Raw genomic sequence first — 21,636 nt, forward strand, 5'->3', positions numbered from 1 at the left:
AGATGAGGTCACATATATGATAAACATACACAATCTAGTCTATTTTTCTTATACTTAACCAAACCCAATTATGGTGTCTGACTGATCTGAGCAATCTGCACAGGGGATAATGAACCGGTCTCTCCCTTTGGTAAGTCATCCCTTTCATTATTGAACCACAGTGTTCCATTTTATACCATTGAGAACCTGGCCTCCAGTTTGAAGGCCTTACCTTAGTTTTGTTTTAAAAGGGAGCTATTGCTTTGAAATGATTGTACTCACATACCCCAAATCTTGTGAGATAGGTAGAGAATTTGAAGAGAGTTCTTCCAGATGGAAATTTCTGTAGGGTGGAGAAAATGCCTAAGAATATATTTAGTTATGATGTGCATCATTAGAGCCTCTGGTTGAAAAGGAAGATTACAGTATCCAAACCTAATTTATAAAGAGAAAAATCAAATATTTAGATGACACCTGCATTTTAAAAGATTGGTTTTAGCTCTGAGTGGCAGAGGATGGGAGTTACAAAGTTTTGGGCCTAGGACTGAGAAAGAACTGGCTCACCATTTGTGTGAAAACCTGTTCTGGATCCGTACTACCAGGATATTGATATGTGGCCAGTCTACCATGACTAGTTACTCCAGACATTACCTTTGTGGTTGCTAGAGCTAATGTATTCTGATGCAGAGGTGGTTTGAAAAACTCGTAATTTGCTGATAAATAAGAGTTAATATTATTGGGACATGACAGAGAAAAGAGATGTAACTAGAGGTATGTAGATGTGTGATGTTAGAGTAATTATGTGTTTGTTTGGATTTAAACAGAATTTTAAAGAGAGCGATGGCTACATTGCTGATATTTTGATTAAATCCTCCCTAAGTGAAGCTGTTCTGCTTATGCTGCAATTGTAATCAATATTTGTAGTCTCTTTAGCTTAGTTTTACTTCACTACTCCTAGTTGTTTATTGTAATTTTCAATGATGGTCTTTTTCTATGGCATTTCATTCCACCCTACAGAAAAATATAATCCTGGCATGCGGACTGTAGAGATGAACTGACAATGAAGATGAAATGATAATGCCCAAAAAACCCATCCAGAAAACTGATATTTAGTTATCTTCATCATCAGAAGGGGTGATGTCTCTTAGTTGATGGTTCTTTTATTGTACAAATAAGTAATCGGCAAAATCGACCACTGCATTTATGCAAGTTTTCAAGAAATAATTGGGCTAATGTTTCCTTCACATTTTCTGCAAGTCAAACATTGTTGTCTGTTTACATATATCTGGCTCTTGTTTTATAATGAACAGCTTTGTTCAAGTTGTGACAGTACCTAACTTCCTATATCTATATAGGTCTAAACTTCTAGATTTGTACTGAGTGGATCATCTCTTGGCACTGCTGTTAAGTTGCTAGAGAATCTTGTCTGGTCCAGGAGTTGATCAAGGGGCTATTGCTGATTTGTTTCTGAAAAAAATAGTTTGAGGCATTTACTAAATTTCTTGCCTTCTAACATATGTGCTCAGATCTCATCCAGTTGTGGGTTCTATAATTTGAGTTGCATTCTGGACTCTGTTCATTTCATTCTTCTAATTTCTCTGATTTTATCTGTTCCTTTAGAAGATGAACTCTTAGAAGCACTTGTAATTTTTAGCAATAAACTTTAGTCCCTGGGAGTGCACCACAAATCAAGTTTTTTTTAGATACATATTTTTATTAGGCACATATTAAGACAGCAGTAGAAATGAACGCCACAAGAATTACACATGAGGGGCACAGGTATATTCGGCTCTCATATCTCAAACAGTATCTAAAACTGTGTTATACCCCAGTTGCAGGTTGATGTAGTTTAGATGCAGCACAATCATTGGTACTAGCCCTTGAGGACAACACAATGGGGCCAGCACACGGGCTCCCTCTACAGGCATTTCATCTACCCCCGATCTTCCCCGACTTGTCAGGGCAGCCTCTGCTTTCATACATGACTTTTTCTGCCACCATGCACCAGTCCATGTTGAGTTTCCAAAATCTGAGACCCTGCTAATTCAGCCTTCAAAGTTGAGCTATGTTTAGTTCACCCATCATCATACCTAGTGCGTGTCATCCCAAAAGTTAAGAAGACACCACTTGGTCGAAGGCGTAAAATCAGTTCCACTTACACTATTGATAACAATTCATGACAAAACCCCAAAAGACCGATATTACTGGGCACTCCCAAATAATATGAAAAAAGGATCCCTCCTGCCGACACTTCCCTCGACAATTTGAATCAGTATTTCTACCTATCTTGACTATGGTACTCACTCCACATGCTTTGCTCGGGTTTTCAAAAAGATATATAGAAGACATATAAGACATGTGGAGTATTTTAAGCTGCTCTAATCAAAACACAAATCAAGTTTTGATATGAACGACTATAGTCCTCCAGTTTCCCAGTGTTCCACAAGTCCCTTTTCTTTGCAACTTATTTTCGCAACTCCTTTTTTTGAATTATGTTATATAAGGAGGAAAAATTTGGATTTTGAAAACTGAAGGTGAACATCCTTGGAACAGCTTGTTACATATGGAATCTATTCTGCAATATTAGTGTGCCAGAACACATTTGTCTCTATTACACAAAACACTATTGAATATTTGTTGAACAGGAACCGGTGATATTTTTCAGAGGCCTGTTGTATGACTTAAGATGAATAAATCATGTGGATGAGAGACACAAGGCAGTAATGCACTTACCACAAAGTATATTGGAAGAGCGGAAAGCGTTGACATGCAGGGAATTGATAAGTGGCACACATGTTTTGATACGGAAGACACAACCATGGAGTCAATATGCTATGTTTACAGAAATGTTACAGCAGAATTTTTTTTTTTCAATTAATGCCGCATTGGAAAATTAACTAAAAGCAAAACAAAAAATGTCTAAATGTATCTATTAAAGTGACTCTGTGTTGTATTCTCTTAGCTTCTGGAAATGCAAGCAAGTTGTAGAAGCCCTTGTCTATTCCCCCTTTCGAAAATAATTTGGTCCATGTTTTCATTTTTTTTTAAAATATTTTTTATTGAATTTTCAAACAAACAAAGAGAAACCAACTCTACTGGTGTTTGAGTCACATACATTTGGTTGATATACATTTTACCAAAGTTCTTCAATAGATTGTATCCCATTAGTTGTCTATATGTTGGAGTGGTTACAATTCCATCTATGAGAGGCTATGTCTCAGTACTGCCCCTTTGAGCAATTGTCCTCTTGCAATTGTAGGGCTATAAGTGGCCATCAAACAAGACACATCGTTTTAATTAATAAGCAACCGCATCAGTAATAAGCAAACCAGATCTTCCCACCTCACTCCCTCCCCCTTACTACCTCCTACCACTGGTGTGTTCAGGTTATGTGCAATAAGTGTGTAGAAACCATGCTCTGTGATGCACAAAGTTAAATAACTCAGTAGCTCCCTAGTTGTTCAGCTCATTCTATTATAGTCACGTGTATTATTATAGTGCCTGATCAACTCTTCAACTCTCCTGTTAGGCAGCTGCTCAAGGTTCTTCCATTTATGTTTCTAGCACTGTGTCTCCATCCGAATCTAACTCAGGGTCACGTAACAATGCAACTAAGGCCTCCCACGCCCTTGCAGTTGCAAGAGCCTTTTCGTTGTTGGTCCATGTTTTCATGCAGTGTCTAAATAGTTTGTATGTGATTTCATATAAAATATGAATGAATAAATATTCAATTTTGTGAAACATACTGTTTAATTGACATATCTACATTTTTAAAATATATGTGCATAACTGTTTGGTAGAAAGCAATTCCTAGAATGTTTTTTTTATTAATAATTGCCTCTACGTGCTTTGTTTATAGGTGAAAATGCAATAAATCTTTAAAAGGTTTGACTAGGTCTTAATTCCTGTTCAGGGGTTTGCCTCCAGAACCCTCTTTCCTCCACCTCCCAAGATCTTTCCTTAGTGTTAACAGCTTGCACGTTTGTCCCAATATTCAAGCAACAACAGCTATGCCCTCACATCACACTACCATATTACCTCCAAGTACCTCTCATGAATTGTAGGTGTGTACATTTGAAGAGCATCACAGTGACCAACAAATCCCATAGTTATGTCTCATTTGAACCTGACAAAGCTGTGTAAGGTTTAGCTTCATTTTGTAAGCCTAAAAGACACAAATCACAGGTGCATATTGTGCGCACATGTATGTATTTTAAAAATACAAGATACTCACCCTTGCATTGAAAGCACCAGTGTCAGATGTTTCATGGGGTGAGATAGGCATGCATGCATTTCCTTGGCATGGAATGAGTTTGTTTTCAATAAAATGTATGTGTGGACATTGTTATTTTAGGCCAAAGTTTAAGAACAACCGATACTGTCTGTGTGTTATTGTGTATGCATGCTTGGATTGTTTGCATGCATTGTAGGGAAGGTAATATTAGCATGTGTATTGAGTTGTAGTGTGATTCCAAATAGTGCCACCAGTCATGTGTGGTCTTGATATAGCGTTACATTGTGCTGTAGAATTATTTCCTATTCTATGGATTTACAATGACGTGATTTATCATACAGCAGTTTGTGAATTGCAAAACATGTGAATAAGAATAGCTTAAGAGCTTTTTCACTATTAAGATCTTCTTAACTCTATATTTTCCTTTGTATATTGGCCCATCAGTTCCCAAAGGGGATTTGGTATGGGGCCACAATTTTCTCTTAAAACTGTATTTTTTTTTATTTTTAGTAAATTCTTGTTCATTTTTAACTGCTCTGGGTAGTTGGTGTTTTTTCCACCACACAATATCTCTATCAGTTTATATTCATAGTAAATATGCATTCTCAGAAGTTGTTTTTTAATATTTTATATATGCATTTCCTTGCTTTAGTTTAAAAATACTTTTGAAAATGCATATTTTGAAAAACCATATTCGTCATTCGTTTTTCAATACATACAGAAAATACAGTATGGTCATTTAAAATGAGAGTTGCTTATGGAAAATTATATGTTATGTATAGTGAATTGTAGTATACTGTAAAGCAATGAATAAGGTCTAAGCATCTCTGAACCTGTGCTTTCTTTCTGCCAAGAAATGAGGAGATTCCTTGGGATGAGGGCCTCATTAATCAAGCTATTACATTTGCAGCGGGGTTTGGGAATCCCTGTATAATTAAATAACATATGTCTGTAACTATATGTAAAGAGCCTTTCACATCTGTTTTTTAAACTGCACAGGGAATCCCAACTTTAACAATGTAGTGGAGAGGGATTGCCTGAAACAGTGATGTGGGATAAGGTATTGTTGACTGATGCGGCTATGTAAGAGCTTTACTATCTCTTGCTGAACAAAATGTGCAATTCTAGTGGCAAACAAATTTCATGAAAGTGCATAGTTTTTTAAAATATATTTTGCAGTAGAGTTTGGGGCATCTTCTTCAAACAATTGCTCACAACTAGATTTTAATAATCGTTATTTTCATCAACGTTTAGTGAAATTAGCAAATTGATAAGTGGTAGTGGAGGAAGTAAAGGGAATGTAGTCACAGTATACAGAATATAGCCACTTTTATATTTTATTGCTGTGCAGTGGCATTCATTTAGCACTTTCATACTCCTTATGAGGCCTACGGCACTGTGTTTGGTGAATTTTACCGCTGTTTCTGACACATTGCTTACCATCCTTGCTCTGTGATTATTCTCCAATTCCTGCTGCTGCACTTTTCTGGTAAATATTTCAAGAATTTATTTTAATTGTTAAGAATGATTGCTTGAATTTATATTGTTACTCACCCTGAAATTCACATACAAATATTGAACAAGTTCTATAAAAACATTCATTTTTTATTTCTTAAACCAGATTTATTTTCATATAAAATATTTCAAAACCTTTAGAATTTCAATACTCTAGGGTTTAAAAGTTACATTGTCACAGCTTCGCTCCAAAAAAGTGCCATCCATGGAAACTCTTGATCTAGTGGTGCTCCCACAACTCGACCACCAATATATAGTGATGTCTGTCCTCTCTTACGAGTCTGGTGGCTGTCACAATATTTCCCGGCCTAGAAGCACTAAATGAAGCATGGCAGTCACAGGCAGGGAATTCCATCAATAGTCTATGCATACAAGGATAAACTTCTCTGAGTGTCACGGCCACTGATGCCTTTTTACACAGATTCTTAGTTAGGAGGTGTGTTTATGTAAAAAACACAAAAATTCAGAGCAGGGCAAAAAAAAAAAATGGGGACTGCTCAGCAATTCAGTGACTAAGATGCTCACCAGAAAGGCAAGGGTCTCTAAATCATGTGGGTACTCCTCTGCCTGGGAGAAGGAAGCCTTGACTGACCTGGCAGACTGCCTGATTTAATAGCAGAATCAGAGTAACTTTCAAAATCAAATTAAATAGGATACCCAAGGTCCTGTCTGCGATTAGTAATAATAAACATTTCGATAATGAGGGAAATGCATGAAACCATTCTTGATATATTCTATCCCAGTCAGGTGGTACAGTGGTTCCTAACTGACAAGTCAAATTAAATATGCTGGTTTTTGTTTTAAAAACACAAAATTCGATTGAGGCTCTAGGCCTTCTTTTAGTTTATTCTGCATTTCTAACTTGAATCACTGAAAACACATTTCTCCTCCACTTTACTGCCTCCCAGCAATCTTTGACTTCAATGTCTAATGTTAGTGAAGGTGCTGAGAAATAATCTGATCCAACCTCATCTGTAATAGGATTGTGTAATAGGATTGTGCACTAGCCATTCAGTCACAAACTTTCAGTGCATTAATAGGCCACATTTGCAATCGGTCACCGGTAGTCTAGTAAGCTCCAGAGACTCGTATATGAAGGCATTGTTTAGCGTTTTCATTTTCTTGACTTTAAACATTCCCATTTGGAATTTGATGTGTTTCCCACATTGCATGACCATCCTTTAATTCTCTGCTTGATAGGCTCTACAATATCTTTTTGTAAATTGGATTCTATGTTCCAAAAGGAGCTTAAGGAGGTTGATCAGTTGTGAGGATTTTGAGTAAATTTGTTGCCACCTGTTTCTCTGAGTGGTCACTTGCTAGGTGGGTCAAAGCATAACCAGTACTCTTTAAGGCAGCCCTGCTGGACCAACATTTTGACATTCAGAAATTAGACTCCTATAGTCTGTACCACCAGTTTGACATCCTTAGGAGAGATAGCATTTTAAATGTCAACAGGTGTAGCTGGAACATTGTAAATGAAAACATCTTCCCAATGTGCTCTTAAAGGTTATGACATGATTTATTGACTAGATCCAAACATATTGATGAGTTGTTCAAATACAAGATATTTCAAACAGTTTTATCTAATATAGTCATCTTAGTATTTTTGGGTGATTGTTTCCACGTATAAGAAGAAGCATTTATTTTTTTCACTGGACTTCGATTTAGCAAAATCATGCCATTCATTCTTCAAACTGGGTAACGGGTGAAGTAAATGAGGAACACCAGTACAATAAGGTAACTCTTAATGCCAGGTCTAGGCAAGCATATTCAATAGTTTTTCATGTTCTACGGTATTAACCCCTTCGCTGCGGCGGGAATCCCGCCGCAGCGCTGGGGGGTGCGGGGGGGCAGCGCGGTGGCGCTGTGCTCATGACGGAGCCACTCCGTCATGAGCCACGGTTGAGCTGTGCTCATGACGGAGTGGTTCCGTCATGACTCCGCCCAGTTGCGTTGTCCCACCGCACAGGTGGGGAAACAGCGCCGCGTGGGCGGAGCGGCCGCCAACTGGTCATGGCATGACGGAGCGGTTCCGTCATGAGCGGGGAAGGGGTTAAAGGTCTCTGTGAGATCACATAATTCTAGTACGTGTCATGTTTATTTACGGTACGCAGAGCCTCATGCAGCATCTGGAGTGTGGCTGTCTGTTGGCAGCACATCATTCTGAAGCCAGGTTGATAAAATCAGAGCAGATTTTTAAAAACAATATGTTGCTAGAAGGGCATTCTTCCTTCCATCTGATCCTCAATATGCGGAACCCTGGCTGATTCTCTGATCTTCTCCTTGTGTCCCTCTTGGTGACGTTAAGGCTGAAGGTCACTAAAGGATCCAACATCTACTGACTGGGATATAATAAGGTGACACGATGAAACTGACATATCAGAAAATTCTGTAACAATAAAAGATTAAGTGGTCTGATAGGACTATGCTTTAGAGTTTAAGAAGTGTTGCGAACTGCGCTCTACAAGATGTTAGACCTTTCAATGCAATATAGTAGTGAATAGCTTTGAACGTTGGGTCTCCTCTCTCGAGAGAACAAGACAATTTTGTTTCAGGTAGTAACTGACAAAGGCATCCTGAGGAAGTTAGTGTTAAGCGTCCACATGCTATATAGTGTTGACTATGGCATGCTCTATGCATGTTAGATGATGATAAGAAAATGCCATGGTTTTATTTAGCGTTAGTTAACATTATTTGTATGAGTGATAAGACAGTGGATATGGAATATTGTGAATGTTGTACTATTATAAATAGGGAAAAAAAATAACCTGAGAAGCTATATTAAGAATTTTGCAGATTGTTGTACAAAATACATAAACAGGCAGAGAATATTGAAGTGATGGTATGTGATGAGAGTGGTATTCAAGGGTGATGGTGAATTAAGTCCCTAATGGGATTCCCTGAGAATTATAAGTAAATTGAGGCATCTTTATCTATTTAGGACAAAACTAATTTGTGTAAGAGTGCTTTGTTATACAGTGATTATGAAATGGGAGAACAATATGCACTTACTGTGAATTAGATACCCGCTTTGATGCCCTGGCACGGAGGGGTTCCCCTTTTTTGGATTTAGAGCTAAAGCGACTCTGGGTCACAATGTTTGGATGGTTTATGAATAAAAAGGATCTTGGAGGCTGGTTGGGGGGGGGGGTGTCTATCTGGACATTCTTAGTATCTTTAGTATGGAAGGGATTTTACTACGTTGACAAACATTTTCTGTAATGCTTGAGGCATTGAAGTAGTGCTTTCATTCAGCATCATTGCTGCAGCAGGTTTACCTTCTAAGAATTATGTACATTTAGACTGCTGAGTATTTCTGACATGAAGTTTAATGAATTAGGATCAGAATTGGATTGGCCACAGTAGGATATTCTGTGGGTTGATTTAATTATTACATTTGCTGAACGTTTGATGCTGTTTTGTTTCCTCAGTAAAGATGTCTTAAGAGAGTAAACCACTGCTAAGAGTATGGAGGGTAATTGGTGTATGACGACGACAAAGTATGGGATATTACATCTATTGATTTCCTTATTGTCCCAGTCTATATGTGTGGATAAAAATAGATTGCTGGGTTGAAGCCTGCATTATGATCTTTGTCTTTAATGGGGTGCACATGTGTTAGAAATGGGGTTTCTGGTTGGCAGAGGCATGCACCCTGTCCAAGCAGGAACCACTGTTCTAGTCAAGATAAGCTAGATACACACTAAAAGATAACCTGTTCTCACCCGCTGGTAGCTTGGCACAAAGCAGTCAGGCTTATCTAAAGGGGCAATGTGTAACGTATTTGTGCAAAACACACACACAGTGACACCACAAAAATACTCCTCACAGGTATAGAAAACTAGATTGTATTTTATGAGTAAAACAAGAACAAAATGACAAGAATCCAATAAGGAGAACCAGAGGTATGAATTTCTAAAGATTAAATCAAAATATAGTGCTTAGAGTCATAAAGCGCCAACCGGGGACAATCCAAACTTCAGGCTGACCGCAATGGAGGGCAGGCAGGCTACAGGGCTCACATAGGTCCTGCTGAAAAAGTAGCGTCAATGGTGAGGAACTGATGCGAGGAGCAGAGAAGGCAATGCGGTGTCATCGATCCCGTGGATGCAGGTGATGCGTTGGTTCTGATCCGTGCAGTCAATGAAGCCTCGTCAATGAACCCCTTTGCGATGCATGCAATGCGTCATCATAGGGCTGCGCAGTCAGTCATTGTCGAGCTGTGTAGTCTGTTGAAGCGATGTCAGGCAGCAGCTGTTTCGGCATCCGTTCTAATTAGCGCTAAGTCATTGAAGCATGGATTCTGCTGGGTCATCACAGAGACTAGCCCTTTCAAGGGCCCAGGACTGAAGTGACACCGCTTGACAAGGCAGGGCTCGCATATGAAGGAGTCCAGGTTCTGTTGCAGGGTTTGCAGGTTGTTTTTGAAGGCCCTGAGACTTCACAACAGGGGGCAAACCAGCAAGCCTTTGGAGTCACTCTGGATTCAAGTGAGATGGGTCCAGTCCTTTTCCTCTGCAGGGCAGAGGGTAGCAAGCAGCTGGCAACAGGCAGCACATCAGAGAAGAAAAGTGGTTCTTCCAGAGCAGCAGTCCAGCTAAGTGGCAGTCCTTGTAGCAGCACAGCAGTTTCTCTTCAGGACAGGGTTTTAACAGCTCCAATAGTGTACTCTCTTGGAAGGATTAGAGGCCCAGTACTCATAACCAGTTGTGCCATTGAAGTGAGGGTGACTTCAAAGAAGGGTCCTTGACATGCACACAAGCCCTTCCTTCCTCGCCCCGGTTCCAGACTATCAGTAGGGAGTAATCAGATCTTTGTGTGGGAAACAGGACACTGCCTATTCAGGTGTAAGTGTTAGCTCCCCTGTCTATTCCTGCCCAGGAAGAGCTATCAGAATGCAGATGGGTACTCCATCACACCTACCCTTCCTGTGTTTGTAGCTTTATAGTGGGAATGCACAAAGTGTATTGGATACAGGCTGCAGGCATTAATAGCAGTAAGGGCAGAGAAATGCCCACTTTCTAAATGTGGTATTTTTAAAATAATAATGTTAACTGCAACTTTAACAGCAAAGAGGATTTATCATTACCATTTCAAAGATATAAAACATGATGCAGCTACTCCATTCTGATCAGGAATTACAGCTTAAAAGTGTTTTAAGGACTTCCTATCGTTAGCCTATGAGAGGAGTAGACCTCAGTGGTGAAAAACGAATTTAACTGTTTGTCACAACCTGGTCATGTAAAAAACGTAAAAGCACATGTCCTACCTTTAACATTTTACAGCAACCTGTCCATAGGGCTACCTAGAACCTACTTTAGGGGTGGCTTATGTGTAAAAAAAGCATAGTTTAAGACTTGGCAAATGGTTTTAAATGCCAAGTCGAATTGGCCGTAAACTGCACACACAGGCCCTGCAATGGCAGGCCTGGGACCGGTTTGAAAGGCTACTTGAGTGGGTGACACAATCAGTGCTGCAGGCCCACTAGTAGCATTTAATTTACAGGGCCAGGGTGTATGGTAAGCCAATTTACAAGAGACTTATAAGTAAATTAAATATGCCAATAGTGTATACAGCAATGCTACCGTGTTTAGGGGAGAAGGATGTGTCCTTTTGCACTGGTCAGCAGTGGTAACGTGGTCAGAGTCCTAAGCCAACAAAAAGGTCAAAAAATGGGAAGCTAAAAAGTTTGAGGTGACCCTTCAGAGAGGGCCATTTTCCAACAACACGTGAGGTACCTAGGTATTTTTTTTTTACCATTTCATAGTGATTTTTGGAATCTACTGCTGGAAGGCAAGGTGTTATCCATTGAAAAACCTTCACAGGAAAAAATATGTTTTTGGGTTAGTGTTTATCTTCACCACATTATTTGTTTCAGTGCCATTATGTATTTGTCCACATTGATGCACTTGTGGAGAAAATATTGATCACTCTGTGGTGTATGTTACTTTCACAAGGTTTTGTTTTATATTTTGCAGTCACCCTCTCTTGCAATCGCTTGTGTATTCGTAGTTTACTTCAGCATTTTATTGTTTTGCTCAACATGTGCCTTTGCCCATGTTCCTGTTTCTTACTTGGCAATGTTTGGTAAAAGGATTGACAGTTTTAAAATTATTTACAATTAAAATAATATGGTTTTGTGATTTTTAAGGGGCACTCCATAGTGTAGTCGATAATACGACCGTGGTATCATGTTGAATGCACTGATGTGTAGAAAAATTAAGTATTTTGTAACAAAGAAAACTATTTTCTTTTCTTATTGAACAGATTATGGAAGAAACCAATACACAGATTGCTTGGCCATCAAAATTGAAAATAGGAGCAAAGTCAAAAAAAGGTAGGGATTGTGTTCTAATTGTGAAGTAAATACGCTATGCCATAGATTGGTTGCTTAGGACTTAGCAACGATTAAACTCTGAAAACAAACACACACACAAAATATCCCAACGAAGGCATGACTAAAGACAGCTATTTTTGATTGCTGGTATTAGGAAGAAACTTAAGACAAACTTCTGCAAGATAACCCACAAACATTAAAGACATTAGTAAATTAACATGTTCTAAAGTAGGACGTGCCATGAAGTGATTAAGTACGAAATGACAGTCAGTCAAAAAAGAGGGCTGGAGAATGTACAATCAAAACAAATGACATTGCTATTTAGCCTACAGGCATGTTTATAATGTAAGAATGTTTATGAAAAGGACTATGAGGTTAAAGCCCTCCTTGGATGAGATACCATTCCTATTTTTACGGAAGACTCGAATGCTGTATAAAACGTGCATAATGTATAACACAGATAATTGTTTATGAATAGAATTAACACTTTCTAAAGTCATATGTGACAAAAATCTCAATTAATATTTATTTATATGTAGATACATTATTACACCATGGACCAGTGTACAAAGCAATTTCAATGACAATAGTAAGTGCATCACAAAATAAGGATAGGAATGTATTGGGTCAGAATGTACAACATAACTGTAGAATGTTCATGCCGTATGGATGCTGTAAAGTGAATGTAAGTAGATATTTCTATACATAATCCGGTTTTGATCTTTACAGATCCAGAGAAAGGATCAAAACCATGGTCTGTTTTCTGTTTTTGATGTAGTAGTATATTAACTGCTACTTTGAATATCATGATTTCAAAAGTAATAAAAACAATGTAGCAATATTTAATAGATGGACTCAAGAAGATCTTGCATTCAATTTAAGGATTAGCAAGTCACAGTCACAGGATATTGTGAGTCCCATGACTGAAAAGAGAGACAAAGTCAAAGGAGAAGTCATTTGATAAAGACACAAAATGGATGTAGCTTGTAATAGCCTTTTACAGCTAACAAGGTGGCTCAGTGAGTGAACCGCACTGAGCTGAAAGCCATAAATGTGAATCTTGGAAAATGAGTCTAAGCCTTCCGTTTTTCCTTTACCCTTAGATTGAGTACCATCATTATTGAGTAAACGATGTCAGGTAATGAAAATGAAATCTGTCAAGATGTATGTATGCGCTATGAGATATTTGTGTGTAGATATGACAAGTAGTTATCAGGTTTAGTGTGTTGTGAATGTTCTGGATAGAGGTTCCTATGGTTTAAGTGGCCCTCAGTTTCTCCCAGTTATTTACTACATCCCTGTTATCTGTCCTAGGAATGTGAATCTGTTATCCCTTATTTTAAATGAGCCACCATTGGCATCACTTATGGGGTTACCAGAGATGACACTTGCAATTCCTTTATCATAGCTGGGAAACTCTAAGATCCTTAGAATCTTGGTTTGCAACTGAGCTGTCTCTTCAGTCTAAGCAATGATGGTACTGAGATCTTTCCACGTCCAGAAGGAAGCATTAAAAGGTTACCAAGACTTCTGTGATGCATTACTTAACCGCAGGTTCATGGTTTGGAGTTCGGTGCAGGGATGACAACAATGACGCCTGCGCAAACTTTTGTGACACTTATGCGTGACCTTTGATTGCTTGTGTAAGATTTTACAGACAAGTTGTGTCTCAAACTTATGGTATCTATTTGTATCCATTTCGTCTGATTTCCTAAGGTATGGCCGGAATTTTCCGACAAACAACACTAACAGATTCCCATTTCACCTATGATATAAACTAACCATAAGAGATGTTGTTTACGAAACGGTAGCAAAAAGGACCAACGTATCAACTAGAAACCACAGTACTGAGAGTTCCAAAAAAAAGGGAGCCAATTCTATGTATTGATCATAAAAACAATAAAAGCACATGAACATATTACAGTAATTCTAAATCCTAACAACGAAAAACGCCACTTATCACATGAGAGAGTTGTTTGTATGATTATATATATATATATATATATTATCTACTGGCGGTCGCCAGTAGATAGTTATAGTTAGGACCATGTTTCCATAGGAAATCTCAAAATTCTATTTTGAATAACTTTGGCGCCGGTTGACGAATCCTCGCGAAACTTTCAAAACTAATGGGGCGCTCCGTTCAGCTCCTACTCTGAAAGTCTCGGGGTGATTCGTCAAGCGGAGGCCGAGAATAAAGGGGGGTCCCAAAACGCGTTTTCCCCATGCATTTTTCCATAGGACCTTAAGACACAGCTACAGCCTGGACGGCTGAACAGAATTACTTGAAATTTGGCAGAGAGGTAGCCATAAGGTCAAGGAAGTGCCTTTTGCAGGTCTGGTGTAAATCTGTTCAGTATTTCCTGAGAAAATAGCATTTAAAAGCATATCAATATCTATACGCGCGCAGGGTGCGCGCACTGTGCGAGCACCCTAACGTGCGCGAGTGTAATTCTGATTGGTGGTTACATGTTAGTCAACGTTCGAATCGGTCGAAATCAGGAAGTGTCAGCCGCCATTTTGTTTGTTTTCAGTGCGAGAGTGAAAAAGGAAGGTGGCGAACGTGAAAAGGGGGCAGGGTAGAGAGTTCCTGACCCCCTAGCCTTTGTCAGGGGGTCCCTGAAGGACCCCAAAGGCAGAATTTTTTATTTTATTTTTTTAAATCTCGGGGGTGCGCGCACCGTGCGCGCACGGTGAAAAAAAAAAAAATTTAATACGTAGTTTATTGTAAAATAAATATATAAAACAAATAATAATACATAAATAAATTAGCATTTAAAAAAACGTACAAATTCACTGAAAAAACCATAGGTTTCACACACGTTATAGTTAGGAATTAGCATTTAAAAAACCTTGCAAATTCACTTAAAAAACCATAGGTTTCACACATGTTATAGTTAGGTGGATATTTCACTCGTAAAAAACCAATGAAATTCCCCCGTTATAGTTAGTTCAGATCACTATAACTCGCGCGACCACCACTCTATCACAAGGATGATGTCATCAGTGATGTCATGAGTGATGCCACGGACCATGTCATGAGTGATGTAATATGTGACGTCATGAGCAGTGGATTGCGGGCGCGCGAGTTATAGTTATCTGAACTAACTATAACAGGGGAATTTCATTGTTTTTTTACAAGTGAAATATCCACCTAACTATAACATGTGTGAAACCTATGGTTTTTTAAGTGAATTTGCAAGGTTTTTTAAATGCTAATTCCTAACTATAACGTGTGTGAAACCTATGGTTTTTTCAGTGAATATATATATATATATATATATATATATATATATTCGTCAACCGGCGCAAAAGTTATTCAAAATGGAATTTTCAGATTTCCTATGGAAATACGATCCTAACTATAACTATCTACTGGCGACCGCCAGTAGATTATATATATATATATAGGGGGGTTAGACAGGGCTGTGTACTGGCACCGACCCTGTTCTGCCTCTTCGTCAACGGGGTAATCGCCCATCTCAATGGAACTGAATACACTGATGCCCCAAAATTGAATGGCAGCAGGGTGCCTGCAATCATGTTTGCAGATGACACCCTGCTGCTGTCCAAAACCCCCATGGGGATACAGAGGATCCTTGATTCTTTTGTGGCTTTCTGCACAGATAGGGGGTTAGAAATCAATGCTAACAAAACCAAGTTTATGGTCCTGAACCCAACCCCAAGATCACGCCCGAACCCCTTACTGGGAGCATCACGTTTAGAGAGAGTCTCCACCTTTGAATATCACACAGCTTCCTGCAGCTTGTCTATAACTGAGAACAACTTCATTAGACAGATAGTAGCACTCCCGTCCAGTCCCCCGCTCCTCCCCCTGAGGATGGACCTGGGTCTGAGACCAATAGCAGACGAACTAGGTCTCAGACCCATAGTCTTCTGGCGAAGGCTATGGAGCAGCGAAGAACTTTCTTCTTATAGGGCGGAACTGAGGGAGTTTCTAACCCACCCCAAAGCTCTACAGATCCCGTGGATAAAATATATAAAAAAGTCCTGTATGGGATTGGGGCTCCCTGACCTGTGGTCGGATCCAGCTAACACCTCACTAAGGATTCCACGAAGAGCTTTGGTCAGTGCTTACCACGAGCAGAAATTAGCTATGGCCCTAGACTGCAAGAATGAGGGGTCATTAACATTTGTATTCGCGCAAAGCAAGGACTCATACCGGCTGGAGAGGGTTCTGGACGCTATGTCTCCTGTGTTGGCCAGGAAGCAATTTCTCCAATGGAGATATGGCACATTGCCTCTGCGATCTTACACCTGCTCCTGGTCAACACTGCCATCTACCAAGCTATGTCCGACATGTGTGGGAGCAGAGGAAAGCGATCTGCATGTGGTCTTGTTTTTTCCAACTTACAAGGCCACCAGGAAATATTGGCTCCTACCACTTATTAGAAACCTTGGTTTTAGGGAGTACCTCCCGGTGTATAGAATTTTAAAAACTGACGTTTCAGGTCCAATTGTGTTTGCACTAGCCAAATTTCTTACTAATGTCTGGTATATTCGTACCCGTATTTTAAAGTCGCAGGCTCCCACCTAATTTTAAGTTCTAATTTTAATTGTATGGTCTTTTATCTGATGTGTTTCCTGATTATTTTTCTTTGACGGTTTTACATGTTCATATGTGTTTCTTGTGTATATCTTTTATGGCCAAATTGGCCGAAATAAAGATTAAATAAATAAATATATATATATATATATATATATATATATATATATATATATCAAAAAATCGCCCTGAAGCAAGGACGCCCTTCGCAGATGAGTGCTTTCACACAAAGCATTTATTTTTCAAAACCGGCATTTCAACTCCAAATGTAAATCCCTTACGCGTTTCAGAGCTCAGAGGCTCCTTCATCAGAGGGTGACGCATGCAGTTAATGGAGCCCCAGCGATGTGAGCAGTTCAAACAGCGTCACCCTCTGATGAAGGAGCCTCTGAGCTCTGAAACGCGTAAGGGATTTACATTTGGAGTTGAAATGCCGGTTTTGAAAAATAAATGCTTTGTGTGAAAGCACTCATCTGCGAAGGGCGTCCTTGCTTCAGGGCGATTTTTTGATGTATTTGAACTCGGCAGCCTGGCCGAGAAGGATGCCCCACCATGGACTTTAATATGGGGCCAAGAGGTTTGAATACTCGGACCTTCGGCGCAGTTGAGCTCTGTGAAAGGGAACTGGTGTTTTCACTGCAGCCCACTTGGGATTTATTTGCTTAAGAAAATGACACTATATTTGAACTGAACCCACAAGGGAAAAACTTGTCGCAGGTATTGAACTACGGGTTCCAGCATGCCTGAAAGATGACTCACCTGAGAGGCCCACGTGGGCAGTATATGTGCATGCAGTTAATGGCGCCCCAGCGATGTTGGCAGTTCAAACAGCGTCACCCTCTGATGAAGGAGCCTCTGAGCTCTGAAACGCGTAAGGGATTTACATTTGGAGTTGAAATGCCGGTTTTGAAAAATAAATGCTTTGTGTGAAAGCACTCATCTGCGAAGGGCGTCCTTGCTTCAGGGCGATTTTTTGATGTATTTGAACTCGGCAGCCTGGCCGAGAAGGATGCCCCACCATGGACTTTAATATGGGGCCAAGAGGTTTGAATACTCGGACCTTCGGCGCAGTTGAGCTCTGTGAAAAGGAACTGGTGTTTTCACTGCAGCCCACTTGGGATTTATTTGCTTAAGAAAATGACACTATATTTGAACTGAACCCACAAGGGAAAAACTTGTCGCAGGTATTGAACTACGGGTTCCAGCATGCCTGAAAGATGACTCACCTGAGAGGCCCACGTGGGCAGTATATGTGCATGCAGTTAATGGCGCCCCAGCGATGTTGGCAGTTCAAACAGCGTCACCCTCTGATGAAGGAGCCTCTGAGCTCTGAAACGCGTAAGGGATTTACATTTGGAGTTGAAATGCCGGTTTTGAAAAATAAATGCTTTGTGTGAAAGCACTCATCTGCGAAGGGCGTCCTTGCTTCAGGGCGATTTTTTGATGTATTTGAACTCGGCAGCCTGGCCGAGAAGGATGCCCCACCATGGACTTTAATATGGGGCCAAGAGGTTTGAATACTCGGACCTTCGGCGCAGTTGAGCTCTGTGAAAGGGAACTGGTGTTTTCACTGCAGCCCACTTGGGATTTATTTGCTTAAGAAAATGACACTATATTTGAACTGAACCCACAAGGGAAAAACTTGTCGCAGGTATTGAACTACGGGTTCCAGCATGCCTGAAAGATGACTCACCTGAGAGGCCCACGTGGGCAGTATATGTGCATGCAGTTAATGGCGCCCCAGCGATGTTGGCAGTTCAAACAGCGTCACCCTCTGATGAAGGAGCCTCTGAGCTCTGAAACGCGTAAGGGATTTACATTTGGAGTTGAAATGCCGGTTTTGAAAAATAAATGCTTTGTGTGAAAGCACTCATCTGCGAAGGGCGTCCTTGCTTCAGGGCGATTTTTTGATGTATTTGAACTCGGCAGCCTGGCCGAGAAGGATGCCCCACCATGGACTTTAATATGGGGCCAAGAGGTTTGAATACTCGGACCTTCGGCGCAGTTGAGCTCTGTGAAAGGGAACTGGTGTTTTCACTGCAGCCCACTTGGGATTTATTTGCTTAAGAAAATGACACTATATTTGAACTGAACCCACAAGGGAAAAACTTGTCGCAGGTATTGAACTACGGGTTCCAGCATGCCTGAAAGATGACTCACCTGAGAGGCCCACGTGGGCAGTATATGTGCATGCAGTTAATGGCGCCCCAGCGATGTTGGCAGTTCAAACAGCGTCACCCTCTGATGAAGGAGCCTCTGAGCTCTGAAACGCGTAAGGGATTTACATTTGGAGTTGAAATGCCGGTTTTGAAAAATAAATGCTTTGTGTGAAAGCACTCATCTGCGAAGGGCGTCCTTGCTTCAGGGCGATTTTTTGATGTGTATATATATATATATATATATATATATATATATATATATATATATAATGGGTTTTTTTTTTTTTTCACGATTTTCTCAAAGAAGGAACCACTGCACACCAAGGAAGTTATATGATTAGGATTTTATTCTTTCCGTGCAAATTATCACCAACTCCACCACCAACGCGTTTCAACCACAATCGGTCTTGCTCACATACCGTGAGCAAGACCGATTGTGGTTGAAACGCGTTGGTGGTGGAGTTGGTGATAATTTGCACGGAAAGAATAAAATCCTAATCATATAACTTCCTTGGTGTGCAGTGGTTCCTTCTTTGAGGAAATCGGTGAAAAATTGAATCGAGGACTGGCCCGTTCTCGACACTGGCACCCGCTGTGCAATAGCGCGCTCTCCCTTGGGGCCGTTTGACGAGTCCACATATATATATATATATATATATATATATAATTCTTTAGTGATGTCAATCGGCCTGAACTACTGAGACCAGCATGCCGTTGCGAGGCACGCCCACTGGGCGGGACAATACTTCAAATGCTGCAAAGGCGGCGGGAAACTCTTATGCTGTGCCCCCCGAGGAATACCAGTGAGCAAGGGCTAAGGTAGCCCGAAACATGTTTGGTGACTTACACTGTGATGTGGAGCCTGATTTCCCTGCAACTTGCCGAAATAAAAGGTCGTATACGCACATGTGTGGTGCCTCAATTTTGGTGCAGCTTTCGATTGGATGTGTAGCGGCCTTGCCCAGGTCGCGAGACACCCCGCTGCGGACGAGCAGCTCCAGTGCGCTGTGATTTTATCGGCGCACAATGGAATGGCGTGACCATTTCTGGCGAGACTACGAGCAGGGACCCAGCCTTGACATATACAGTTACCCACTTGAGGTTTGAGAGACTCTTGGGAGACACAGCGATATCCACTAGTGATGTCAATCAGCCTGAACTACTGAGACCAGCATGCCGTTGCGAGGCACGCCCACTGGGCGGGACAATACTTCAAATGCTGCAAAGGCGGCGGGAAACTCTTATGCTGTGCCCCCCGAGGAATACCAGTGAGCAAGGGCTAAGGTAGCCCGAAACATGTTTGGTGACTTACACTGTGATGTGGAGCCTGATTTCCCTGCAACTTGCCGAAATAAAAGGTCGTATACGCACATGTGTGGTGCCTCAATTTTGGTGCAGCTTTCGATTGGATGTGTAGCGGCCTTGCCCAGGTCGCGAGACACCCCGCTGCGGACGAGCAGCTCCAGTGCGCTGTGATTTTATCGGCGCACAATGGAATGGCGTGACCATTTCTGGCGAGACTACGAGCAGGGACCCAGCCTTGACATATACAGTTACCCACTTGAGGTTTGAGAGACTCTTGGGAGACACAGCGATATCCACTAGTGATGTCAATCAGCCTGAACTACTGAGACCAGCATGCCGTTGCGAGGCACGCCCACTGGGCGGGACAATACTTCAAATGCTGCAAAGGCGGCGGGAAACTCTTATGCTGTGCCCCCCGAGGAATACCAGTGAGCAAGGGCTAAGGTAGCCCGAAACATGTTTGGTGACTTACACTGTGATGTGGAGCCTGATTTCCCTGCAACTTGCCGAAATAAAAGGTCGTATACGCACATGTGTGGTGCCTCAATTTTGGTGCAGCTTTCGATTGGATGTGTAGCGGCCTTGCCCAGGTCGCGAGACACCCCGCTGCAGACGAGCAGCTCCAGTGCGCTGTGATTTTATCGGCGCACAATGGAATGGCGTGACCATTTCTGGCGAGACTACGAGCAGGGACCCAGCCTTGACATATACAGTTACCCACTTGAGGTTTGAGAGACTCTTGGGAGACACAGCGATATCCACTAGTGATGTCAATCAGCCTGAACTACTGAGACCAGCATGCCGTTGCGAGGCACGCCCACTGGGCGGGACAATACTTCAAATGCTGCAAAGGCGGCGGGAAACTCTTATGCTGTGCCCCCCGAGGAATACCAGTGAGCAAGGGCTAAGGTAGCCCGAAACATGTTTGGTGACTTACACTGTGATGTGGAGCCTGATTTCCCTGCAACTTGCCGAAATAAAAGGTCGTATACGCACATGTGTGGTGCCTCAATTTTGGTGCAGCTTTCGATTGGATGTGTAGCGGCCTTGCCCAGGTCGCGAGACACCCCGCTGCGGACGAGCAGCTCCAGTGCGCTGTGATTTTATCGGCGCACAATGGAATGGCGTGACCATTTCTGGCGAGACTACGAGCAGGGACCCAGCCTTGACATATACAGTTACCCACTTGAGGTTTGAGAGACTCTTGGGAGACACAGCGATATCCACTAGTGATGTCAATCAGCCTGAACTACTGAGACCAGCATGCCGTTGCGAGGCACGCCCACTGGGCGGGACAATACTTCAAATGCTGCAAAGGCGGCGGGAAACTCTTATGCTGTGCCCCCCGAGGAATACCAGTGAGCAAGGGCTAAGGTAGCCCGAAACATGTTTGGTGACTTACACTGTGATGTGGAGCCTGATTTCCCTGCAACTTGCCGAAATAAAAGGTCGTATACGCACATGTGTGGTGCCTCAATTTTGGTGCAGCTTTCGATTGGATGTGTAGCGGCCTTGCCCAGGTCGCGAGACACCCCGC

The 21,636-nt window shown here is 41.4% G+C and overlaps 1 protein-coding gene across 2 annotated transcripts in view; it reads left to right on the forward strand.

Annotated features, from left to right (window-relative positions):
• The window catches only part of BICC1 (BicC family RNA binding protein 1), a 681,813-nt gene that overhangs the window by 364,858 nt on the left and 295,319 nt on the right, over positions 1-21,636 (forward strand). For both annotated transcript variants that reach the window (XM_085604750.1, XM_085604761.1), the window contains exon 3: positions 11,999-12,068. In XM_085604750.1, the coding sequence (XP_085460876.1) occupies positions 11,999-12,068 (70 nt within the window). The remainder of the gene's footprint in view (positions 1-11,998; positions 12,069-21,636) is intronic.

The sequence above is a fragment of the Triturus cristatus genome, chromosome 1_2 (genome assembly GCF_964204655.1).
Source record: "Triturus cristatus chromosome 1_2, aTriCri1.1, whole genome shotgun sequence".
Lineage (NCBI taxonomy): Eukaryota > Metazoa > Chordata > Amphibia > Caudata > Salamandridae > Triturus > Triturus cristatus.